Source organism: Ochotona princeps, chromosome 2 (assembly GCF_030435755.1).
Source record: "Ochotona princeps isolate mOchPri1 chromosome 2, mOchPri1.hap1, whole genome shotgun sequence".
Lineage (NCBI taxonomy): Eukaryota > Metazoa > Chordata > Mammalia > Lagomorpha > Ochotonidae > Ochotona > Ochotona princeps.
This window is the reverse complement of record NC_080833.1, coordinates 41,670,513-41,692,065: the sequence shown is the minus strand read 5'-3', so window position 1 is coordinate 41,692,065 and position 21,553 is coordinate 41,670,513. Positions and strand designations below refer to the sequence as shown.

General features: G+C 43.5%; 1 protein-coding gene across 5 annotated transcripts in view; it reads right to left on the bottom strand.

Moving 5' to 3' along the window:
* Positions 1–21,553, bottom strand: part of ZFYVE9 (zinc finger FYVE-type containing 9) — a 179,112-nt gene that overhangs the window by 23,777 nt on the left and 133,782 nt on the right. For all 5 annotated transcript variants that reach the window (XM_004588672.4, XM_004588673.4, XM_058655022.1 and 2 more), the window contains 3 exons: positions 15,089–15,313; positions 12,558–12,640; positions 8,144–8,248 (listed from right to left, as the gene is read on the bottom strand). In XM_004588672.4, the coding sequence (XP_004588729.2) occupies positions 8,144–8,248; positions 12,558–12,640; positions 15,089–15,313 (413 nt within the window). The remainder of the gene's footprint in view (positions 1–8,143; positions 8,249–12,557; positions 12,641–15,088; positions 15,314–21,553) is intronic.

The window sequence follows — 21,553 nt, the reverse complement described above, 5'->3', positions numbered from 1 at the left end:
GATTCCCCACGACAGAGTAACTTTTCCTTTCAAGGTAAGCAAGAGTAATAAGACCTGGTAGGTTGGAGGAGAGGGACCAGATGATCTTTAAGGACAAGACTGATACACCAAACTCCTTTAAATCCTCCTTTAAATGATGATGGATCAGGAGATGTGTCTCCTTAGGCAGGACCATGACATTAACTAGCACTCAGGAGAACCATATCGGGGGGTAGATTCTGTGGGGGATGTGTGGGCCAAACCCTGTGCAAATTCTAGCCCCACTAGTTAGCTCGAGTTGGGGTGGTGATGACTAAGCTAGTGAAAAGGAATATTTAGGATCAAAAGTTTTGAAGAAGGCTTCAAAGTACAGAGGGGTTTAATTTGCTTTCTTGCTTTCTGTAACTTGTTTGCGATTAGGCCAACAGCTGTTGCAAAAACCTTAACTTGCAGCTGCATCTGGAATAAGCCTTGAGCCCAAGATAAATAGGACGCAGCTGACCCCTTCCCGAGAACTGCAACAATTTCAAAAGGTCAGCTAGCTATCAGAAAGGAGAGGCACGATAAGGAACTGAGAAAGGCATCTCATGAAAGAACTAAGAAATGCATCCCACGACCGGGAGGAGCAGCACGATGAAGAACTGAGAGACAACCGGAAAGCCCCTAACCGTGTTGGCCCCCTCCCTGCCTGTGATTTTAGCCTTTAAAAAGAAGGCAGTAAAATGACTCGAGGTCGGTGTGTCCAGTCTCCTGCGTGAGGAACTGGCCCCGGCCCCAGCGCACTGGTGAACAAATAAAGCCTCCTGCTTTTGCATCAAGTCTCGTCTTCGGTGGTCATTGGGGAAAACACACTCTCTCGAGACAGACGGTAAGGTTTTCCCTTTTGGGGTGCCTTACTAGGTGTGACCAAGGAGCCTGCCATCAATCACAGGTAAAGGAACCCGCAACAGTCTGGACTGGTCAAGGCAGCAGCACCCAAATTTGCATCCTGAATAGGGTGTGGGGTGGGCCAGGCTGCAACGCTCACCAGCTCATACAAGGCCAAATGGAAGGCCAGACTATGCCTGACACTGGCCTAAAACCCAAAGGCATGTGTGAGAACTGGGTCTGGGAGTGGGTCAAGCAGAGGAACTTTGAAAACTCCCCTGGCAGGTCACAGCTTCTGCTGGTGAACACACAGTCCAGACCTGGGGGTCAGAGAAGCTGGGTAAAGAAGCTCCAATGGCTGGCTAATGTGTGGGATGGTAATGGAATGGGGTGGACTGGGCAGGACCGAGCGAACCTTAGCCCACAAGCAAAACTAGAGACCAGGATGGAGCACAGGGTCATGCCGAGCTAGGCTCTTGCACCTACTGGTCTGCATGAGCCAGGGACGCTAAGCCACAGGATCTAGGGCAGGGGCCGGGACAGGTGAGGGGCTGAGACAAGCTGAGTCAGAGCAATCACTGGCATGGGCGTGATCTATGGCTGGGAACAGGCCCAGTCGGGGGTGGGGGGGCTAAGGGGACACCCTAGCTGGGTTGAGGTTCCCACCAAGGAGTGCGTGGGCTGGAAAGGGGGCTGTGTCCTGATTAGGAAATGGCTGTAGTCTCCCTTGGCGCAAGTGTGGACTGGAACTGGACGCACCAAGCCGAGCTAGACTCCAACACCATCTTGTGCTCTGGAGGACCAGGGGAGATGTGGGACGGACTAGGCTAGGTCTCAGCCTCTATCTACTGAGCCATGTGTGAGCTATATGCGGGTATGGATGAGCCGTGGCTGGGCTGAAACATCCAACAGTAAGAACCAGTTTGGGTTGAAGGCGAAGAAAAGCCACTGTTCCTATTAGGACAGGAGGTGAACTGAGTAGGGCTGGCTCATGGATCCACTGGTATGCGCTAATTCTGGCATTTGGAGAGGTTCTGATAGAGGAGCCTGGGCAACTCCTCTGGCAGGACACAGACCTAGCAGGTAAGCGCAAGAAACATTATAGGAAACAGCCCAGAACAGGCCATGCAAAGTTACCCACTGGCACACATTTGGCATGGGTCAGGGGAAGACCAGGCTGAACCAGTTCATGTCATCCACTGGCGAATATGAGCACCAGAACAGAGTGTAGGGCGAGCCAGGATTGGTCGTGACAAAAACCAGTGTACATTACGGAATGCCAAGGTGAGGTGACCTGTACTGGATGTGGCCGCAACGCCCAGCAGCACACGTGAGAACCAGGATGGAAGGGGCAAAGCTGGCAGGGAGAATATGGGGGTGCTCCCCTGCTGGACAGCTACTCTCACTGGACAGCGTGAGCTGGGTTGGGGGCAGACCAGACTAGGCATGGCTACAACACCTGTGGGTCTCAAGTGAGCTAGATCAGTGCAGAGCCAGGTTGGACTGACTGTTCTGACTGGGGCAAGCATAAAATAGAGTGGGTAAGGTGCAGGGCCTGGCCCCCCAAGGGTTAACCTCACCAGATATGCCTGCTGCACTAATCTTGCTTTTTCTCATACCAGTTGCGCTTGAGAAAGCTTGAGAAATTGCGGCCGATCAACAGGGCACAATGTCCCCCCCACACGACTGATGGGTTCATGTTGGCCTAACCGCAAGCTTCCTCAACATGCGAGACATACAATGGCCAAAGAGCTGGGAAAAACTCTCCAAGAGGAACTAGTCAAGGTTTATTAAGACAGCCTGGATTTTCAATAAATGGCATTCTTACACGAATGACCCAGTGTGTGTGTGTGTGTGTGTGTGTGTGTGTGTGTGTGTGTGTGTGTGATTTTCTTTTCTTTTTCTTTTTTTCTTTTTAACCCTAGTCCCTCCGCTCGGCTCGGGGTACACGGCAACGCGGGCGTTGCCGGCAGTAAGGGTTGTTTGGGCTTAGCCACAGCATCAGCTGGCAGAAGCTGGCACTGGGGGCTAATTCTATCGACATAAATCACAGAACCACATGGAGAGTGCATAATGTAGGAGTGGGAGTGGCCTAGAAGGGAAATAGTGGGCTCCTCCCTCTTGGGTTACCACTCCCACTGGAGGGCACAAAAACTAGGACAGGGGCAGGGGTGGCTAGACAGAGAGGCACCCAAAAGCATGTGTGTGGGCTGGATAGTGGAGCTGGTTGGGTTGAACTAGGCTTCAATGCCCATTGACATATATGAGAGCCAAATGGGATATGTGGGACAGACTGGACTAGTCTGCTGCACATACTGGCAAGCAAGAGAACCAGGATAGTGGGCGGGCCTGGTGGGGGTTATTGCGGGTCGCTCTGACTAGGCTGCAGCTCCCACTGGTTTATGTGAAGGTCGAGTATGTGCTGGGCAGAATCAAGCTAGACTGCAACACCCATTGGTTCCAGTGGAGGACAGCGCTGGAAACAAAACCAACCCAGCAATTGCAACCACCAGCTGATTGGGGCAATGGACTGTACCAGGCCCTGTACTTGCAAGTACACAAAAGAACCTGGTCTGGGTTCACCTCAGACAAAGTTTCTTTGGGGATCTCGTCAATCGAACTGCTGGACTCAGATCCCTAACCATGAAAAGACAGAGGACAGAACAAATCAATCAACTATTCCAGCCATATGTTGGCTGTGAAAAATATGGCAAACTGAGACTCTAAGATGGACTATGTCAACCAGTGGATTCTGCAGCAATTTCTTCATGATTGGAATGGCGAAATTGGCAGCAATTCATAACTGTTGAGCTATGAAAACCACTGGAGCAGACCCTCGGAGCATGCCCCACATCGGGGACCTGAGATGGGCAGGAGACTGGGTGGGGCTTCTCTCATTACCTTCCGCTTTACCCCAGATATAGAAAAAAAAAATGTGTGGAAATGATAGTCTTACCCACATTCCTGTAGCCCTGAACCTTTGTGCCCTAATTAACTATGTAAAAATTGTCAAAAATATAACAAAAAGGGCCCGGCAGCATGGCCTAGCGGCTAAAGTCCTCGCCTTGAAAGCCCCAGGATCCCATATGGGCACCGGTTCTAATCCCGGCAGCTCCACTTCCCATCCAGCTCCCTGCTTGTGGCCTGGGAAAGCAGTCCAGGACGGCCCAATGCATTGGGACCCTGCACCTGCGTGGGAGACCCGGAAGAGTTTCCTGGTTCCCGGCTTTGGATTGGTGTGCACCGGCCGTTGTGGCTCACTTGGGGAGTGAGTCATCGGACGGAAGATCTTCCTCTCTCTCTCTCCTCCTCTCTGTATATCTGACTTTGTAATAAAAATAAAATATATATATATATATAAAATAAAAAAAGAAAAAAATAAAGGAGCTGGATTCAAAGTGGAGCAGCCAGTACCCAAGCTTTTGCCCATATGGCACACTGGCATGCAGCTGGTGGCTTAGTTCATCATAGCATAATGCTGGACCTCCATGCAGCATGTAAACTCTCTTACCAAACATCTGTCCCTTCTTGAAGTGAACTTTCTGAAACTCTCTTACATAGCTAGTAAGTAAAAGTTAACACGAGGTATTCTGATTCCAAAGTCTGTATTTGTTTTAGGATTTACTTATTTATTAGAAAGGCACAGTTCACAGACACAGAGATATCTGCCATCCACTGCTTCACTCCCCAAATGGCTGCAACAACCAGAGCTGAGTTGATATGAAGCTGGAGTCAGAAGCTCCTTCAAGACTTTGGGCCATCCTCTACTGCTTGCCCAGGCTACATGGAGGGCGCTGGATGGCAAGCGGAGCAGCTAGGACATGAACTGGTGCCCATATGGCATTCTAGTGCCACCAGAAAAAAATTTAGCCCATTGAATCATTGTACCAGTCCTATAATCATATTTAATTATCCACACTGACTTTCTGGTATTTTTTCTAAAGATTTATTTATTTTTTATTACAAAGTCAGATATCTTCCGTCCAATGATTCACTCCCTAAGCGAGCCACAACAGCTGGTGTTGCACCGATCCGAAGCCGGGAACCTGGAACCTCTTCCGGGTCTCCCACATTGGGCCATCCTTGACTGCTTTCCCAGGCCTAGCAACTGGCATGCCATCTGGGACACCCAATATTAGGTTCCCCCTTCTTGGGTCACTACTCCGGCAGGAGGGCATGAAAACTAGGACAGGGGCTGGGGTGACTAGACAGAGAGGCACTCAACAACATCCATGAGGGCTGGATAGTTGAGTTGGTTAGATGGAACTAAGCCTAATACCCACTAACAAGTACAAGAGCCAAATGGGATGTGGGACAGACTGGACTAGTCTGCTATACATACTGGCAAACCAGGGTAGGGGGTGGACCTGGTGGGGGTTATTGTGGGTCGCCCCAACTAGGCTGCAGCTCCCACTGGTTTGTGTGAGGGCCGAGTACGTGCTGGGCAGAACCAGACTGGACTGCAACACCCATTGGTTCCAGTGCAACTCGGGACTGAAAACAGAACCAACCCAGCAATTGCAACCACCAGCTGATCGTGGTGATGGACTGTGCCGGGCCCTGTGCTTGCTAGAGCATACAAGAAACTAGTCTGGGAATACCTCAAAGTTTCTTTGGAGATCTCCCTAATCGAACTGCTGGACTCAGAACTCTAATCAAGAAAAGACAGAAGACAGAGCAGATCAATCATTCATCTCAGCTATATGTTGGCAGCGATATATGGGGCAAACAGAGACTTTATGATGGACCATATCAATCAGTGGACGACCTCATCGAGCGAAACTGGCAGCGATTCATAACTGGAGAACTATTAACACCACTCGAACACATATCTCAGAGCATGCCCCACATCCGGGACTCGGGGTGGGCGGGAAACCGGGTGGGGCTTCTCCCTCAATATCCCCCTTTACCTCAGATACAAGATGGAAACAATGTGGACATAATAGTATTACCCACTTCCCTATCCCCCTGAACCTTTTTTTTTTTCTTTTTCTTTCTTTAACTGTAATTAACTATGTAAAGATTGTCAACAACACAATAAAATAGATTATTAAAAAAAAAAAAAAAACAGAATAAATGATGAATTATCTCCTAATCTATAAAATCAATTTTAACAATTTTTAGCTCAAATTAACTTTTAAAATAAAATTCCTTGAAAACTCTAATGAGGGATAGCCCTAGAGGGGTCTGCTGGTGCTGACTGGAGTCCATGGTGCTCTAGCACCTGCCACTGCACGACCTGCACAGTGGACTGGGGGTAGGCCACGATGAGGGCCACTGAGGGTCCTAGAAGTTGGTATAGTCAGTGCTACATGTCTCCTGGGGCCAGGCTGCTACTCCCACTAAGCAAATGCAAGAGCCTGAGCTGGGGGAGCACCATGGTTCTCTGGGTCAGGCCACGATACTCGCTGTGTGGAGCGAACACTAAGTTTTTAGCGTTATCAAGTAGCCTGTGTTTTCATGTTCTGTTAGCACCCGACACATCTAGATCTCCTATCTCAAGGACTAGAGCCTATGGGTGTATGGTTTGGCCTCAGAGCACCTGTTGTATGGTCAGGCCACCCCTGTTGCTGATGCCCATGCAAAAGTGAGAAAAATACCTAAGTGCACAGGAAAGATAAGGGTGCCTACTCCTCTAAACCAACAGAAGATCTCAAGTACAACTTCCAAGGGCAGAAAGATAAGCCTTTGCTTTTCACAAATCAGGGCTGCTGCACTTTAAATCAGACATGTTTTCCCCTACTTTATCTCTTGAACTTCTCTGAAAGTTGTTATTGTTAACAGAACACCTTAGTGAGTTCTTTCAAAATAACACAAGATACTGACAAGCCATATGAGCTGATTTTAAAAACCTGACCATTGCTTTAGGTAATTGGATCAACTCTTCAAGCCAACTTCTACAAACATCCAAGTCTGTGGACATGTGTGAAGCAGTCATGAACAACTGACAAGCCTTGTAATTAATACTAAGAGGACAATGAGGAGCAGTAATTAATGGCACTTCTACTCTAAAGGTGTCTGTTCATTGAAAGGGACATTAAAAGTCTAACACTCAAGCGATATGGTTTTCTTTCTTTTTTTTTTTTTTTTTTTGGTATATGGTTTTATAATTTGTACTGGTGCAATTTACCACTACCCAGCATGTGGAAAACAAATAAAAAAAAAAATACAATTTTCCCTTCTTGAAGAGCACTAGCTGCAACTTGTTTTTTTTTTTCCAATTTTGTTCATACTGACTTGTCTATTTCAGAAGCAAACAATTTCTCAGAGTCATGCTATCAATGTGGGAGACACAGCCAGTCACACTGGAAATTTTCTGGCTTGTGAGAGGAATCCATAGGGAAGACTTACAAACCTGGGATAGGCAAGCTCCATGCTCCTAATCAGCAGGAAATAGCTACAGAAGATATAATGAATCTGCACCTTTCAGTAAGATTAAGAGCTGGAAATCTCAGGGGGGAATTAAACGGAACAGATAGGTAGCTAGCTTAGAGTCAAGAGATGGAAGCCACATCACCTCTGCTCCATGTAGATCCTACCAATGTACCTATAAACCAAATGAAACCTCTTTCAGGATGTACTTCCCCTCAATGGGGACCTGGGGGTGGGTATCATGAAAACACTTTCCTTCCCAGGTTCACAATAAAAACCAGCAATATGGAAGGGCTAGCTTTCTCTTCCTGTGAACACACTTCCCTGTCTCTCACCTTTCCCCTCCTGGCCCACTCCATTCCTGAACATGGCTCACGTGTCTGTGAGCTCTTCATCTTTTAAATAAACCTTAGGAAAAAAACTCCAATGATTACCACATCTAAGAATTGATTTTAAAAAAAATCTTTACATTTAAACACACACACAATTACTTAGATAGTCTGTTAGTGTGCATACAAGATGTACAATTTCTTTCAGCTTAATTTAATGTGTAACCATTTCCTTTGAGAGCCTCATTTAAAGCTATTTCAAAACTTAAAAATAAGCTGTGCTTAAGGATAGCCAAAACAACATACATTTATAGACACACTGAAAAATTCTTGCCACCTATTTTATAGATATAAAGTTAATTTTATACTTTATACCATCAAGATGCAAATCTAAAGAGTCAAATGACATAATCAATGGTTAAAATCACAAATCTAGCACTTAATCTTTCTGTAATGAAATTCTCTATAGCTTGACTAAGCCATACACTACTACGGATTTCATTACCAATTAACAGTAAAATTTATGTGTAACCATGCACCTTTCACCTTCATTTATGTTTCAATTATGAAAGAGATGCTTTCGTGATAATTCTTACCTCATTGTATCTGTTGCTGGGAATTTTGATGCTGGTTTTCCGAACTTCCATATCAACCACCAAACCCTGAACTACTGGTAGGGTATATTGGTAATTTCTGAAATCCTAAGCATAAGCAGATTGAATTAGGATAAAGAACTCATCAATTGGAACAAAGAACTCAGTAATGAATTAGAATAAAGAACACTTCCAAAGATTTGATTTATAGTAGTAAAATTAGCATAAACACAAAGAATGTCAAAATGAAAATATCTTATTTAAATGATATGGAAATCATAATCATAAAAGTCTTACTGTTTATAGTCTAGCATTCCATACTGTAAACTAATATAAGGAAGTAAAACAAATAGTTTCATATTCTTTTTTATATAACATTAAACATTTAAATGCTTACTCTGCTTTATCACCATTTAACCTTTTCTATGTTTATTTGTTAACTGTCTCCTCCCTCTAAGGTAAACTGCAAAGGGTATTATGGATTCTTTATTTGCTTTGTTCTTACTATATCAGACACACACACACACACACTAAAGCATATCTACAGTGGCTGAAGCAAAATAAACAAGATTGAAAGGACTCCAGGTTAAAGCACACAACCAGATTTCAAAGGTTAGTGTGACTATCACCAGGACTTTTGACTATAATTTGAGGAGGCTTTTGATCTGTTTTAATAGTTTTGACTTTTCTGTAAAGACTAGGTAGCAAGAGATGGGCATTCGGCCTAGCAACTGGCATGCCATCTGGGACACCCAATATTAGGTTCTGACTACACTTCAATTCCGGCTTCCTGCTAATGTGCACCCTGGGAAGCAGCAGGTCGTGCTACCCACTTGGGAAACCTAGACTGCTTTCCTGGTTCCTGGCTACCACCTGCCACAGCCCTAGCTAACACAGGCATTTGGGGATATGAATCTGTGTTTCTATCTGTGTGCCTCTGTACTTCAGGTAAATAAACAAATTTTGAAAAAAGAAAAAAGGTGGAGAGCAGGCAAGGATAGCACACAGAAAACTAGAAAAACACAACAAAAATAATTCAGGTGAGATGTAGTGAAACGTAGGCCAGGATGCTAATAGTTCAAAAGTCACTAACAGAGGTGGGGCATTTAGCCTAGCAATTTAAATACTAAGAGGCCCACATTCCGCACAGGAATGTTGTGCTTGCTCCCTGGCTCCAGCTCCTAATTGCAGTTTTCTGCTAATGAAATCCTGGGAGAGAGTGGTGATGGATCAAGTAAATGGGTTCCTGTAGCCCTCCACAGATGATCTGGACTGAGCTCCCACCTTCAGCTCAGCTGGGACCACTATGGACATCTGGGGAGTGAATGAGCTGGCATACAGATTTTCCCTCACACTCTCTTTCTTGCACTGTCAACTTTAAGCACATATTAGAGAAAGAAAGAAGGTACCAAGAAGTTACCAGATTCTAGATGTATTTTGAAGGGGAAAGCAACAATGCTTGACATTAGATTAGACATGGAATGTAAACAAAGACAAGGGTTAAAGATGATTTAAATTTTATGGGTAGGGCTACCAGAAGACTGGAAGATGCAGAAACTGATGGGAAGAAGAGGGTGATGCTAAGAAACTTAACTATGTCACATGTAACAGAGCTCAAGAATGCTGATAAGAGGGCCAGCTTTGTGGTATGTCTGTGATGCCCATTACAAATGGGCACTGGTTTGTGTCCCAGCTGCTCCACTTCTTTTTTCTTTTTTGATTTTCTATTTGCTTTTTAATATTATTTATATGGTTGAGAGGAATGCACGTATATGTGGGTCTCTGATTTGGGTGGAGAGAAGGGTCAAGTATGGAGGAAGGCAGGTGGGGCAAGTGTTTCAGTTCTGTTTGTCTTTCTCCTGTGTCCACAGGAGAAGAGGGGGAGGGAGCCACTCCTTGCTGTCAAACTACATCGCACTCAGAGATGGGGAAAGTTGATGACACCTTAAAGACCCTGACGTGGGGGAAGACTGTTTTAAGGGTGCTACTTAAGAGGATTTGATAGTTCTGAGATCTTTTGAGAACATCTCAGAATAACATGTACCAGGATTGAGAAAATCTTTCCAAGGTATATTGGCTGATCAAGACCGCCTTAGAGCATCCACAGACCCAGGAACATGATGCAAATCTTGGCCAGCAGAATTGTCCAATCTGTTCTGCTTTTCATCCTCTGATGAGCAGCCAAGATCCCCTGCTGACCTAGATGCCAGCTGTGCTACTTCTAATCCACCTCTGTAAGGCCTGGGAAAAACAGCATAAGATGGCCCAAGTGTTTAGGCCCTGCCACCTCCTTCGGACACTCAAATGAAGTTCCTCACTTCAGCTTGACTCAGCCCTGACCACTGCAATCACACAAGGAGTGAACCAGCAGATGAAAGATTGAAAGATCTCTGTGCCTCTCCCTCTCTGTAACTCTGACTTTAAGATAAAAATAAATAAATCTTTTTTTAAAAATCAACACTGATAGAAATGCAGAGCTATCCAGCATCCAAGCCAGGTAAATTCATAGTGTGCAGTATACCTAACAACAAACAAACAAACAAACACTAAACATGAAAAGAAGTAGGATAGAAGAACTCAAAGTTAAAGTAAAGTCAAAAAAACTGAATCAGAACTGATTCAAGATGTTACAATTACTAAATATGAACTTCATAATTATTACCATTATCTAAATGTTCAAAAAAGTAAACAGATGAAAGATTCAGGTAAAATTTCTATTGATAAACATTACAGTGTCTGAAACTTCTTTTTTAAAAAAGTGAATGGTATTAACGGTAGCTTAACACTGCAAAAACAAAAATTAGTGAACTTGAAGGCATAACAAAAATACTATCCTAAATGACAATTAGTGAGAAAAATAAGACTGAACAAGAAATAAGAACACCAGTCAACTGTGAAACAATTCCAAGCATCCTGATATCTGATTGGAGTTTCTGGAGAAGGGAGTGAACAGAAAACATATTTGATGAAAACTATTAAGTTCACAGATCAAGATGCTTAATGAACTACTAGCATAAGAAATATGAAGGAATACTACTACTGCATATTATAATGAAATTTCTCCAAACTGATGGTAAAATAAAATATTGAAAGTAGCCAGAGAATCTTTAAAAATATTATGTAGAGAAGACCAAAGACAAGAAATACGGATTCCTTTTCTGGAACTGTGTACATCAGAAGTCAGGACAGTGAAGCAGTAACAAACTTTCAACCTAGATACTACATTTGGCAAAAACATCTTTCAAATATGAAGATTAGAAATAAAGATGTCGATGGAAATACAAAAGCTGAAAAAAATTCATCACAAGCAAACCTATACAAAATGATACACATTTTAAGGCTGAAAGAAATCATGCCAGATAGAATACAAGGGTTTATACAGAAAAAGGAACTACACTACATGACTAACAAGCAAAAGTTATTCTTATTGATAAGATCTCTTTGAAAGATAAGAAACTATAACTTTCAGCACAGCAGTGTGAGATGCTCAATGAATCCCTCTCCAAAAGCAACTAGAAACCTGGGTAAATAGTTTAAAAAGCAATTACATTAGTGCTTTGGGATTAGGTTTATAAAGAAAACACAACACATTGAGGCTTCTTGAAAAACAATTTCAAGCAGTAACAACTGAGCTGACTCTGGATCTTTCTGGCCTAGGACTGTTCTTCAGCCTTGTTTTCTAGTTAGGCAATTCAAGCAGGGAAAAGTTCCCCTACTTCATAAAAATAAGCTTTGTTTCCTGAAGGGCTCTACTTGATTAGAGCATTATAAAAGTGGTAATCTCAGTGCCTAGTGACAAATGAGTGCTAACAATTTTGTTAGCCTGAGGTGACCACCTTGTTTGGGACAAGCAATGTATATGCACAGCAGAGGTTAAAGAGGTGCCAGGAGAGTCACAGGTGAGCTAGCCATGCAGCACCTCATAAATCCTGCAAATACCCTGGGTTGACCTTAGCCTCTGCACAGAGAGCTCAGAGGATCCAAGCCAATCAATGTTCTTTGGTCAACAGAGTCAAGGTCTGCACGGCAGTGGAGATACAGGACAGTCCAGTCAGTAGGCAGACAGGGTGAAGTTTGAATCCAAATCCACGTAAGAGATGAATCAGCAGAGTAGAAGCCTCACTGTCTTGGGGTATTTGAGTGGAAGTTCTGACTTGACTAGCCAAGTAGGAAACAAAATAGACACAGGGGAATCCTCCAGGAAGCCAATCTTAATAACAAGATCCTATGTTAGATGCTTATTGAAAATCTCTACTATTTTGCTCCAGAATTCCATATACTTCAAAGGAGTATATTCTTGTATGTTCTGCTTCTTTTCCTCCACGCAATAGCGTGATTACCATCAAAACAACAAAATCCTTCTCAACTTGCTCACAAATGTTGGTAAGAAAAAAAGAAAAAGAAAATTCCAACTTACTGCAAGAAGATTCATGATGGTATGCCCCGTCTCTCCAAACAATGGCTTCCGAAATCTGACACTGAATAGTGGGCATGGATAAACTACGAAAATCAGAAATGATCAGACTAAATTTAGCTTGGTAATTTAAAATTCTGGTTAAAAAGCAGCTACTATAATTTTCAAAATATAATGATAATGGCTCATCAGAACGTATCAAATTTACAACTCAAAAAGCAGCATGGAAGCAGACAAATCCTAAGCAGCAGTCAGCATTGGCGGGGGCAGGGCAGTGGGTTAAGGCTGCCATGTGTGATACCAGCACCCCATATGAGTTTTGGTTCAAGCCCCAGTTTCTCTCAGGTTGACCAGTGGCCATAGTGTCTGTGCCCCAGCCACCCACCTAGGAAATCTGGCTCCTGGAGTCAGCATAAAACCCAGACCCAGCTGGGTTTTGTCTGTTTGGGCAGTAAACCAGTACATGGATCTCTTTCTGTGTTTGTTCTCTGTCTCTCTCTCTCTCACTCTAACCGCCTTTCAAATAAATAAATCATTAAAAAGGAATCCTAAGCCAAAGTCTTTTAATGAGAATAAGCCCTTTTTCTTAAAAATTATTTATTTATTCGAAAGTCAGGATTAGTGAGACTGAGACAGAAGCAGACTGCCATAGAGTCAGGTAGCTCTTCAATCTGCTGGTAAACCTCTCAGATGGTCCCAACAGGGACTGAGCCAGGCCAAACCCAGAAGCCAGGAACCCAAATACTTGGGATATCTCTACTGCTTTTCCTCTGACCATTAACAGGGAGATGGACAGGAAATGGAGCAGCTAGGACATGGTTTTACCTACCACAACACAATGTTAACCCCCCCAGATTTGTCTTCTGATTAGTAGTTCCAAAAATGATGCACAGGTCTTAGGAAGCAATCTTCTTTAAATTGGGTTGCTATGATTTGACATGGTCCAGGAAACAATGATTTCCTGATTCTTCTTTGATCAAGAACATTTAAAAGTCCACTCTTCTATAGTTCCTAAGTAGGATCGCCAAGGGACAGCCAAATACCAAGTGATGTACCACATGACTCATCCTGCCAACTTTGAGGTTTGAAAGGCCTATGGAAGCTATGAATGTATCCTCTGCACACAATCTTAACCTTCCTTGCTTCATTTAGCTGATCCATTTGCCTCCCTCATAGTTTCTGCCACAGGAACGTAGATCTGAAAAGTGCCTCTTAACTACTTCATTCATTCCATTGTGGAGCTCCCAAGGAATCTAACTTTAAGCACAGGTTTTAACATCATGTACAACTAAAATGAGGACTTTTGTACGCCTTCCTTATACAGGTTGCCAAAGGACTGTATTTATGTCTAGACATTTCTGAAATCCCAGGATTTATAACATATAATAGGTCCTTACTAAATTCTTAATGAATTAATGAACACGTGAGTAAAAAAATTAAGTTGCCTTGCTAAAAATATATATTGTCCCACTATTTATAAAGTATTTAATTACCTCATTCTATCCTTTTAATAATTCAATATAATATACAATACTAGCACTATCATCTTCAGCTTACAAAAGAAAATGGCAGAAAACGAGAGTGAAAATATGAGAACCTGATTAGCTCAAAGTTATACAGCTTGTGATTAACCTTATTCAAATGGTCTGATTCCTACATGACAACACTTTTAACTAGGTTAGCTTATAGTGTTCAAAATAAAACTTACATTTTATTTTTCTTTTTTTAAATTCACAACTTAGGGCCCGGTGCATTAGTGCTGTAGTTAAAGTCCTCACCTTGTACGCCCAGGACCCCATATGGGCACCGGTTCTAACACCAGCAACCCTGCTTCCCATCCAGCTCCCTGTTTGTGGCCTGGGAGAGCAGTTGAAGATGGCCCAAAGCCTTGGGACCCTGCACCCGTGTGAGAGACCTGGAGGAAGTTCCTGGCTCCTGGCTCCTGGCTCCAGCCGTTGCGGCCACTTGAGGAGTGAATCATCGGACAGAAGATCTTCCTCTCTGTATATCTGACTTTCCAATAAAAATAAATAAATCTTTAAAAAATAAATAAATAAATGTTATCCTAAAAAATAAATAAAATTACAACTTAGTTGCACAGGAAAATAAGTTCTTTTTCTGAAGCTATCCTGCCAATTGAGAGTGGTATTCATACAACTAACTTCCAGGATCTGTTAAGTAAAATACTGTTTGCCATGTATTCCAATCTGCCACCAAGGATATACGTATCATTTATAAGAGACACTATTAAAGCAGCTATGTTCAAACTCATTTATTTAAAAACAATATTTTTCTCAATGAACTATAAAAATAATAAGCTTACATGGTGATAATAACCAATTTTCTCATTTGATACTTTCAGTATTTCCCATTAGGAGCAAATCAAGTAGAAACAGTGGAAAAATTTAACATAGAGCTATTTCAAAACATCATTTTTGCTGACCTATACCACCAAACTAAAGAGCCGAGAACATTACTGCCCTTATTCAGTCATTAATGCATTGGCCATTTCACTTAACGGTCTTATTACTTACGTCGATATTCAGCTCCAAGTCGCAACATTAGTCGGATAGGAAACACTTTAGCCCATGGAGTTTCCCATTTCTGGATAAGAATCCCAAACAAGTAAGGTGGGGTTGGGAGCACTAGGTCTTGTAGTGACTGGTAAGTAGATGTCACATATAAGAATCCACCATGCTCTTTACTGCCAAGGAAACTTTGACTAAAGAAAGAATGTCCCAAGTTGCCCACAACATTTCCTAAAACAAACAAACAAAATCATTGATTACTTTCTCTTAACAAATAAACCATATTTTTTAATAACCACTGTTATTTCACATTTGACCACACTAACAAACATTAATCCCAAACCTTTCATCATGAAAGATCCATGTTTATAAAATTACTTTTAAAATAAATCACATTTATTAAGTAATAACTTACTTTCCAATTTTACCAAAGCCGCTTGTGAACATGAAGCAGCTTATACTATCATAGTGCATATTTAAATAACTAAAAATAAAAATACTGATATATTCCTAAGTTTATTGATTTACTGTATGAATTATGTTAGAGGTCTAAGGATAAAATACACTCACAAAAAATGTGGGCCCAGAGGCGTGGCCTAGCGGCTAAAGTCCTCGCCTTGAACGTACCGGGATCCCATATGGGCACCGGTTCTAATCCCAGCAGCTCCACTTCCCATCCAGCTCCCTGCTTGTAGCCTGGGAAAGCAGTCAAGGACGGCCCAATGCATTGGGACACTGCACCCGCGTGTGGGAGACCCGGAAGAGGTTCCAGGTTCCTGGCTTCGGATCGGCGTGCAGCACCGGCCGTTGCGGCTCACTTGGGGGGGGTGAATCATTGGACGGAAGATCTTCCTCTCTATCTCTCCTCCTCTCTGTATATCTGGCTTTGTAATAAAAATAAATAAATCTTAAAAAAACACTTAGCATTTATTCTTTTTCTTCTTACTGTTGGGTGAGACAAAAATGAGATCTAAAACAGGGTTTAGGGGCCGGCAGCGTGGCCTAGCGGCTAAAGTTCTCTCCTTGAATGCGCCGGGATCCCATATGGGTGCCGGTTCTAATCCCAGCAACCCTGCTTCCCATCTAGCTCCCTTCCTGTAGCCTGGGAAAGCAGTCAAGGACAGTCCAAAGCTTTGGGATCCAGCACCCGTGTGGGAGACCTGGAAGAGGTTCCTGGCTCCTGGCTTCAGATCGGCACAGCAGCAGCCATTTTAGTCACTTGGGGAATGAATCACTCGGATGGAAGATCTTCTTCTCGTCTTTCCTCTTCTCTGTATATCTGACTTTCCAATAAAAATAAAATAAATCTTTAAAAAATAATAATAAAAAAATAAAAGTTAGGGTTTATTTAAACTCATATTAAGCAGATATTTCCCCCCTTTTAACTGTTTCTCACTAAGCACATTTTCATTCAAATACTTGTATTATGTATTTATCTATTTTTATAGGAAAGGCAGATCTACAGAGAGCTCTGTAGGAGAAACAGAGAAAAAGATCTTCTGCCCACTGGTTAACACTCCAAATTACAACAACGGCCTGAGCTGAGCCAATCTGAAGCTTGGAGCCAGGAGTTTTTTCCAGGTCTCCCAAGTATATAAAGGATCCAAAGGCTTTGGGCCATCCTCGACAGCTTTCCCAGGCCACAAGCAGGGAGCTGGATGGGAAGCTGGGTTACCAGGACATGAACCAGTGCCCATATGGGGTCCAGGTGCATTCAGGGCAAGGACTTTAGCCACTAGGTCTCCATGCCAGGCCCCGAAATTCTGCCTTTCAAATACATAAAACAAATCCTAGAAAATAAATAAAAGTAAAAACAGAATGAGTGTTCTGATGAGTTAATAAGAAATAGGTTTCAAACACAGAAAAAAAAAACTGAGGAAACCAGAAACAAAGAACAGTAACTGGACTGCCTGTTTCAATATTACCTTTCTTATAAAGGTTAAAGGAGTGTGTGTAGGGAATTAATTTAAAACCAGAGCTCTTTCCCTTGTTATGACAGGTACAACTGGCTTGATTAGGTTTGTTGCTATGATCTCTCACACTACTGACTGCTTGGAAGGTCTGTTAAACAATTTAGATCAACATGGTAACATGCAACTTCAACACGAATGATATATTGGTTCAATCTGGTGTGGTACAGGAGGTCATTCCAAATCAATGACTTTCACTGTGAAAAAAATAAGAAAAAAAATCACTATGAAAGCAACACTGAGAGCTTTCCCAAATGGAACATGTAAGCATTTTCTAACATATTGGTCACTCACTACCATGTTAATTAACTTCATGGTGTTGTTAATTTCCATGTTTCTTCCTGTTGTTGAAGTTGTGTAGTTACATTTCATTGGAGGAGATGATATTCTGCCAGCTCTACTTTCAGACCAAGGATGGTCTCCCAATGAAACTGTTGAATTTATCTGGACAATAAGATGCTGGACTCTCCGAATGGTTCATGCCCACAATGAAGGAACCATGACTGGGTATGATCTGTACTAATGTAGCAATATGGAGAAATTCAATATGGGGAGAGAGCTTGGGGAGGGGCTGAGGGAATCCCAGAGCCTATGAAACTGTGTCATAAAATGATAAAAAAAAAAAAAGATTATTCCCCCCAAAACTTTATCAATTTATGACTGTTAATGCTAAACAAGATGTAACTGCATAGAAACTTCGATGTTAAGTTTATACTCAGCTGTTATATATGATGGATGTTAATGTTGATCCATTCACTGCTCTTGTGCCACTCTGATTTAGGTTTAACTCAAAAACATGTTAGCTTGGGAGGAAAAAAAATTGTGCTTTCAATTACTATGGATTAAATATAGGGAGCCCCAGGAATACTGGAGATAAATATGCCTGCACAGAATTGCAGAAGATAATGGGACAATGGCTCAGTAGCTACATCCTTGCCTTGCATCCAACAGGATCCCACATGAGTGCTAGTTCCTATCCTAGCTGCTCTGCTTTGCTTACGGCTCCCTGCTTGTGGCCTGGGAAACCAGTACAGAATAGCTCAAAGCCCGGGGACCCTACACTTCCAGTGTGGAAGACCTGGAAGAAGCTACTGGCTCCTGGCTTCGGATCAGCAGCCACTTGGGGAGTAAACCAGTGGATGGAAGATTTTTCTTTTTGTTTCCCTCTATATATCTCTTTCCAAAAAAAAAAAAAATGCAGAAGATTAGAAAGAAATAAAAACTAGCATTCAAATGTAAAAAGGATTTAACTTACAAAGATGAGAAAAAATGTAATCTAAGAATTTTTGAGATTTATTTATTTTTATTGTAAAGTCAGATATATATATATATAGAGAGAGAAGGAGAGACAGAAAGATCTTCTGTCTGGTGATTCCCTCCCCAAGTGACTGCAATGGCTGAAGATGCACCGATCCAGAGCCAGGAGCCAGGAGCCAGGAACTTCTTCCAGGTCTCCCACACAGGTGCAGGGTCCTAAGGCTTTGGGCCGTCCTCGGCTGCTTTCCCAGGCCACAAGCAGGGAGCTGGATGGGAAGCAGGGTGCCAGAATTAGAACTGGTGCCCATATGGGATGCCAGCACCAAAAATTTTCAAACAATCAGAGGTGTACAGAAAAATAATAAAAGCAATTTATTATAAACAAAATAAATGCTTTAGATTGCAGCAGATGGCCAGAGGACAATGAAATAACATCACCAAAGTAGTTGCTAAGATGAGGGAAAAGAGAAAATAAAGGAACAAGAAATGAGAGAAAGAGAGAAAGGAGGAAAGGAACCATGGTAACTCAGAATTTTATAAACAACTAATCACTCACAAATGATGGCAAACTTCAAAAAAAATTCAGACATAAAAGGCATAGTTAATCAGTCATACACCTTCATTACTGGTCTATTTCAGAAACAAAGGTAGTTTAAATGAAAACATGAAGACATTAAAAACAGCGGATTTTACTAAAGATTATGATAAATGTAATCAATATTTTAGTTGAATTTAACACTGATCATTTAAATCTCAAATTAAAAATCAACAGCCCCGTGCAGGTATGTACAGCTGAGCACACTGGCTCCCTGAGGGGGAGGGAAGCTAGCAGGTTCCAGGACCACCCCATCCTGGAGGTTATGTTTTATGACCCACACAGTTGCCTGTAGCTGGGCTGTGTGGCTCCCCTTGGAAGGGCCTGGCCAAAGACCCTGGGCGAAGCCCCTTGGGCTGCCTGGTGGTGCACCCTCACGGTAAAAGGGTCCTGATTTACAGGGGGATGATGGGATTGCACAGGTGTTAGTGAGAGATGAACTGTGGTTTTATGCCTGGGTTAGGAATTACAGCTGAGGGACTTTCATAGATATATATAAGTAGGGGACTGACCCAAACTGATTTGGAGGAGAGAACAAGAGTGAGAGAAGTGGGTCTGTGAGGAAAATGTGGGCTCATCCCTGTGGAACTGTGATTTTTCTTGGTTCACCTAAAAACTGCGGATTGAGTCCGGCCTTGCTGGGGATATGGGGGTACCCAAGTCGGGTTGGGGTTCCCACTGGTGAGAATGAGAGTAGGATTGAGGGCAGCAAGCATGACTGTACATGGCTACAGAATGCACCGGCATGGGTGTGCACTGGCACTGTGGAGCGACAGACTGGGCTTGACTCCAGTCTCTACTTGTATTTGTGAGAGCCAGGTTGGGTGTAGAACAGGCCAGACTAGCTCTTGACTCCCAGTGAACTATGTGAAAGCTGTGTCTGGGCGTGCACCAGGTATCGCTGGGCTGCAGCACCCAATAACAGGAACCAGAATGGGTGTGGCCAGTTGAGTAAAGCCATTGTTTTTGTCTGGACAGAAGGTGGACAAAGTCAACATGGGCCAATGACTCACTGGTATGTGTGAGAACTGCCACTGGGAGGAGACTTGATGGAGGAGCTTGGGAAATTCCTTCATTGGGATGCAGTCCTTGCAGGTGAGCACAAGAAGCAAGGCAAGGAGCAACCCAGACCATGCCAGGTTAGAGTACCCGCCAGCATACATTTGAGTCAGGCCTGGGGACAGAACAGTCTTAGCGAGCACATTACATCCACTGGCACATTTGAGAACCAGGTAGGGGGCAGGAGGAGCCAGATCAGGCTGCAACACCAGCCAGTTCACATTAGGACCGGGACAGCAATCAGGCTGGGCTAGGAAAGGCTACAGCACCCAGCAGCAGGAGCTGGAACAGAGGGCAGACTAGACTAGCTCAGGCTGTGCAATAAGATTGAGAATGCTGAGGTAAGATGAGTTACGTCAGCTCGGATCCAGTGGGGGCTGGGTACGTGAGTCCCAGGAACGGGGGATCTGACAGGGCTGGGGTAATTTGGCTCGGGTCCTTGGGCCCACCTGTGTGGTGGGGCTGGGTTCCTGAGTCCTGGGGACAGGGGAACTGGTGGCGTGTGGGTCGCCTGGCCCAGATCCTGGGGCGCAACTTCTAGGTGGGTGTTGGTTTTGTGAACCCTGGAGATGGGGAATATGGCGTGGCCTGGAGCTCCTGGCCGGGATCCCAGGGCCCGCCGACTAGATGGGTTTTGGGTTTGTGAGCCCCAGGAGTGGGGACTTTAGCATGGCTCAGGTCACCTGGCCTGCATCCTAGGGCCTACCTGTGAGATTGGTGCTGGGTTTATGAGCCACAAGGATGGGAGATCCAGCGGGATTTGGGTCTCCTGGCCAGGTCCTGGGGTCTGCCTACTAGGTGGATGTCGAGTTCATGAGCCCCAGGGGGTGGGGGATCCTGTGGGGCTTGGGTCACCAAGCTGGAGTCTCAGGGCCCACATACTAGGTGAGTGCTGGGTTTGTGAGACCCAGGGGTGGGGGATCCAGCTATGTTTGGGACATCTGGCCCAGGTACTTGGACTCGCCTTCAAGAACATGTCCTACTTAATAAAAAAGGTGGAGCAGCGGACACAGGTCCTGCTGTAAAAAGGAGAATATGGCAGCACATTTGGTGCTGTAGCAGAAGAACAGAACAAACTGGACAACTACGCCAGACAAATGATGACAGCAAAAAATCTCAGTGAATGAGCCAATGGACATTCAATGGTGACAATGGACATTGGGAGGGTGACTTCATCCTTGGATCAGTGAAATTGGCAGCATTTCAGAACCATCCAAACCACTTGGACAAAACCCTTGGTATATGTACACACTGAGACTGGGGGGCGGCTCCTCATTCCTGGCTACTGGGATGTGAGGAAAGTCATGAGTGGTTTCCCTCTTTGTCTCTCCCATTCCTCCAGGAACAACAGGAAGAAATAGCAAATTTGGAAGCAATGACTTCACCCAATTTTCCCTAAATCTCGATCCTTCCCACCCTGATCAACCATGTAATCACTATTAAAAAATAAAATTTAAAAAAAAGAGGAAAAGAAAATCACCATGAGGAAATAGACATCTAGACAGCTTTAAGTTATATATCAAGCTGTTACCAGTATCTCCGGGTAGTAAGATAGGTAAGTTTCAGGCCTGGCGTGGTGGCCTAGCAGTT